Source organism: Alosa pseudoharengus, unplaced genomic scaffold, assembly GCF_046254945.1.
Source record: "Alosa pseudoharengus isolate Yale_2024_CS ecotype anadromous, Long Island Sound unplaced genomic scaffold, YU_APseudo_1.1 YU_APseudo_1.1_scf_24, whole genome shotgun sequence".
NCBI lineage: Eukaryota > Metazoa > Chordata > Actinopteri > Clupeiformes > Clupeidae > Alosa > Alosa pseudoharengus.
In genome coordinates, this window is record NW_027468689.1 from 28,423,793 (window position 1) to 28,428,792 (window position 5,000).

Sequence of the window (5,000 nt, forward strand, 5' to 3'; positions counted from 1 at the left end):
AGTTGACCATATAAAGTACGTCACCATTGTCCCCACATCATCCCATCACACCATCATGTCACATGACCAGCGCTACATAGTTGCATCAGCGCAGCATTACCCCGGTGACAGCACAGCTTCGGACTGCGCTGACTCAGGAGCTGACCCAAGGAATATGCGCGGTCATCACTGTGGTAGACGGATGACCAAACCCCTGAGCAGAGTGGGCATTGTTCAGCAACAGTTAATTAAATAAGTATAAGTATATATACTTTTTTGATCCCGTGAGGAAAATTTGGTCTCTGCTTTTAAGCCAATCTGTGAATTAGTGAAACACAAACAGCACACAGTGAACACACAGTGAGGTGAAGCACACACTAATCCCAGCGCAGTGAGCTGCCTGCTACAATGGCGGCGCTCGGGGAGTAGTGAGGGGTTAGGTGCCTTGCTCAAGGGCACTTCAGCCACGGCCCACTGGTCGGGGCTCGAACCGGCAACCCTCCGGTTACAAGTCCAGAGTGCTAACCAGTGGGCCACGGCTGCCCCCAAAATACTCATTTGTGAAGTAAATAGCAAGTGTTATATAAATACCAATAATTAGTGTTATTTAGATTATTGTTAAATAGCGATGTTTACACATATCTTGTTTGACTATCTATTCAACAACAGATTACATCAGTGTTTATAGACTTCAGGTTTTAGATTGACTCTCTGTTTGGCTGCTTTCTGACTGTTTGGATTCACATTGTTGTTTCTGACCAACTTGCCATGTCGTTACAGGCCTGTCCTGCAGGGTCCAGAGACTTCCGTGAGAAGCAGTGTGCCGACTTTGACAGCTTGCCCTTCCGTGGGAAGTACTACAACTGGAAGCCATACACTGGAGGTGAGCCACTCGCGGAGAACCCTCTCTCTGCTCACACAGCCCCACAGCAGGGGAGAAAAACACAGCACACTAAGTGACCGTATACATACGCGGGGCTAAACACACCACACCAAGTGACCGTATACATACGCGGGGCTTGTGTGTGTGTACTCTGCCAACATCAACAGAGTGAGCGCTCTCTTTGATGCCCTGAGAGAGGAGGGCATTCCGAGCGTGGCGTGTTTACTGGGTCGGCAGTCATCTGTGGGACATGGCTGAACGTTTCTGGGAGGCTGGCTTTTGGGGTCGCTTAACCTAGCCTCAAGTGGTGTGAAAATCATGGTTACTTAACCTACTGCGGGGAGGGTGGGAGAGTTCCCAGGCCTCATTTAACATGGGGCCCAGATTTGAATGACGGGCAAATGAGTCAAGTGTCTCTTGCATGAACTAAAGCTGCCCTCTCCCTGTAGGTGGGGTAAAGCCCTGTGCGCTGAACTGCCTGGCCGAAGGGTACAACTTCTACACGGAGCGCTCGCCAGCCGTCATCGACGGCACACGCTGCCAGGCGGACACCCTGGACATCTGCATCAACGGCGAGTGCAAGGTACCAGACGCACACCAGTCACTCCTCCACACTCCTACTATAAAAGAATAAAACACCACTGGATTTAAAAAGATTTAAAATGAAGTGGGACACATAAAACCATACAATAAACACATATGCAGTGTGTTTCAGGAGTCAAAAGTTTTTCACTGGAGGTTATTTCCACTTAATTGGACTTTTTACACAAACAAGGATAAGGAAATGCACAAGTTTCCAAAAGCCTTCCTGTATGACTGAATGGATTTGTTTTGTATCGTACCCACAAGAACTTGCAGTTGAATGCATCCCCGAGAAAGCCTTATTGACTCAAAGCCCTAAGGTCACTGTGTGTCTGTAGCCTGGTTAGAAGTGGTCACTGGTCAAAATACATGTTTATGTGGGACTATGAAAGTTTGGCAGGATAAAGAGAAGTATGCATGTATTTACAGTTTAGGGACAGATATAGTTTACACAGACAAACTGAGAACAACTATGTGATGTAAGTACCATGTGTCCATAGCTAATGTGTGAGCGAGTTAGTTAAGTTAGGGAAGTGAGTTAAGCTGACAGCTGAAGGTACACTATATGGACAAAAGTATATGGACACCTTGCCATTACGCCTACAGGAACTTTTATGACATCCAATTCTAAATCCGTAGGCATGGGATAGCTGTAACAGCTTCCAGTCTTCTGGGAAGGTGTTCCACATGATTTTGGAATGTGTCTTTTGAAATTGTTGCGCATTCATCCAAAAGAGCATTTGTGAGGTCAGGCGCTGATGTCGGAAAGGGGCTTTCACCAGACTGTTCCCATAAAGCATAGCATAGAATGGAATAGAAGAATAGAATGGTCTAAAATGCTGTGGTATGCTAAGATGTAAATTCATTGCAGTGAAAGGAGTCCAAGGAAGACATTTCTAGTCAGTAAAGACCATACAGTACATTTCTACACAGGTTCACCACTACCACGTACTTACAAAATGAAATGCTGCAGACCATTTTCAGACCCTAAAGAAAGCATTTATCTGAAGTAATGCAGAAAACACTGTGAATGTCCTCTTTTGACCACCGTCTGTGTGTGTGTGTGTGTGCAGCACGTGGGTTGTGACAACATCCTAGGCTCCGACGCCAAAGAGGACAGGTGTCGTGTGTGTGGCGGCGACGGCAGCACCTGCGAGATGACAGAAGGCCTGTTCAACAGCTCCCTCCCACGAGGCGGTGAGTGACTGGTCCGCATGGGATCCTTTCCCTTTGTGCTCAGGCTTTTGAGTTAGTTTTCACCGTCCCTATTTTTTTTTTTATAGGGCTTTTTGCCCTTATTCTGATAGGACAGTGAAGAGCGACAGGAAGTGAGTGGGAGAGAGAGATGGGGTGGGTTTGGGAAATGACCGCAGGTCGGATTAGAACCTGGTCCCCGTGGGCACTTGGACCCGTACATGGTATGGACGCTGTAGCCTGCTGCGCCACAGCGGCCCCCTCACAGTCCCTAATTAGTTTGATTGTATTTCCCATAATTCTGTTAGCAGTACATTCCGTCTTGTGTGAAGCACAATGAAAACTGCATACTCAAGTGTGAACAGCAGAGACATACACACATTGTCTTGGAATCTTGGTGAGGGGGGTTATTCTTAGTATGTGGTTTAGAGGCAGCTAAATCAGAGTGAGTAAGTAGTAAATCTAGACGATTTAGACTTAGAAGAGCCTTATGGCATCATTCTCCTTGCAAAACTAAGCCACAGGACTTCTATTAGGAGATGGGGAGGAGGTAGGTAGGAGGCGTGTTAACTTTCCTACTTTTGTCACTAAATTTGGAATTTCCTGCAAAACAGCATTAATATGAGCAGTTGGGATCCTGATGTTGCTCTAGACCCTGAGACCAGACCAAAACATAGGCTTAGAAAACTATAAACAAGTAAAAATATTTAGTCTTATCTCTAACGTTGGCTTGAAGAAGCAGCATCTGTTTGTTTTGAAGCTGCCATGCTGTTGTGGACAGACAGTTGTGTTGTTTTGTCTGTGATCACTCTTTTCCGTGGAGGGACCCTATGGAGCAGACTAGACCTTGTTCCAAGGCGGAGGGAGCCGGTCAGGCCGTCTCCCCTCTGCTCTGCTTCATAGAGTGCCTAGCCAGCCTCAGTCTGCTCCGCTCCCTGATTAGAATGTCTTTCCAGAGGGCTGATAGGCCACTGGCACTGTGTGTGTGTGTGTGTGTGTGTGTGTGTGTGTGTGTGTGTGTGTGTGTGTGTGTGTGTGTGTGTGTGTGCAGCCAGCCACAAGGAAAAGTGATGCTCTCTGGAGACGCTATTCCTCAGCATTCACAACCCTGCCAAAAGCGACACATTTTTTCTTTTCTTTGCTGTTTTTTTCCCTCCCGTCCCCCTTTCAGGAGGTACATCCTCACTGCGAAGGCAAGGTGAAAACCTAGTAAAGTTTTTATTTTTTGGCAACGTGTCTTTGACACTCGGCCAAAAGCAGCTCCGTTGCCAAGGGCTGTGTTTTTCACGGAAAAAGCCTTTTCTTCGTTTCATTTCTGTCACACATCGGTGAAGATTATATTTAGGGTCGAGAAACAAGTTGTCAAAACATAAACAGAAACCTAATGAGTTAATGAATTTTCATTGCATCATCCAGTGAGGGAATTGATCAGGGGGGAAAAAACAAAGCATGCAATGAGCCTGCAATGGATCTGTGTCCAAGAGGTGTCTATAGAGAGGGAGAGATCGAGTTTTTCTCCTTTTAAGGTATAGCCCGTAAATCTTGTGAAAAGGGGAGGGGGGAGACACAGGGCTTTCCTTTGGTTTCACAGCACGTGTATTATGAGTCCCTGTTGCTCAGTGACTCCAGTTTGACATATTTTAGGAAGACAAAACAAATTTACCTTTCTTAGGTTTAAGCTGTTACTAGTGATAAAACTCGACACAACACAAAGGATGACGACCTTCCAAAGCATTAAGTGGAAAGGTCTTATCGTAGAAATATGACAAGAATCACAGCCTTTTTTATTGTCTGTGATTAAAGCTGACTGGTAAATGTGTAATCTTTACAGCCCACTATGAATCATGTTTGAATTTATTATTCTGTTGGTCCAAAAACATGAGCGTGGCTATGTGTGATATGAGTATTGCATAGCAGTTGCACTAACACATTGTTTTCATTCGTCTAGGCTACATGGAGGTCGTCCAGATACCTAGGGGGTCCGTTCATATTGAAATCAGAGAGGTGGCCATATCAAAAAACTACATTGGTAAGTCCTTCCCTTAACATACAGGGATATTTGGATATTTGAATCAGGACATTCGTCACCAACCAGCCGACCGGCTTGAAAAACCACCTAGTTATTCCTTCTAGTGAGTCAAGCCAGTGGGAGAGATAAAACACATTGTGAAGTGGTTTGGTCTCGCGGAGAGCTTGCCCATTAGGCACCCCCGTAGGCGTAAATCAGAATTACTCTGACAGCCGCTGCCTCTCATATAAACCCCACTGGTTTGTGTTGACAAAAGCGACGTTACATTTCTTTTCCCCCTCCTCTCCTCTTCCTCTCCTGGGGTAAACAGATTGAACGAAAACATTTGCAAAC

General features: G+C 45.8%; 1 protein-coding gene across 2 annotated transcripts in view; it reads left to right on the plus strand.

Moving 5' to 3' along the window:
- Positions 1-5,000, plus strand: part of adamts6 (ADAM metallopeptidase with thrombospondin type 1 motif, 6) — a 53,731-nt gene that overhangs the window by 34,793 nt on the left and 13,938 nt on the right. For both annotated transcript variants that reach the window (XM_076303671.1, XM_076303672.1), the window contains 4 exons: positions 760-862; positions 1,312-1,445; positions 2,518-2,641; positions 4,587-4,667. In XM_076303671.1, coding sequence (XP_076159786.1) covers positions 760-862; positions 1,312-1,445; positions 2,518-2,641; positions 4,587-4,667 — 442 coding nt within the window. The remainder of the gene's footprint in view (positions 1-759; positions 863-1,311; positions 1,446-2,517; positions 2,642-4,586; positions 4,668-5,000) is intronic.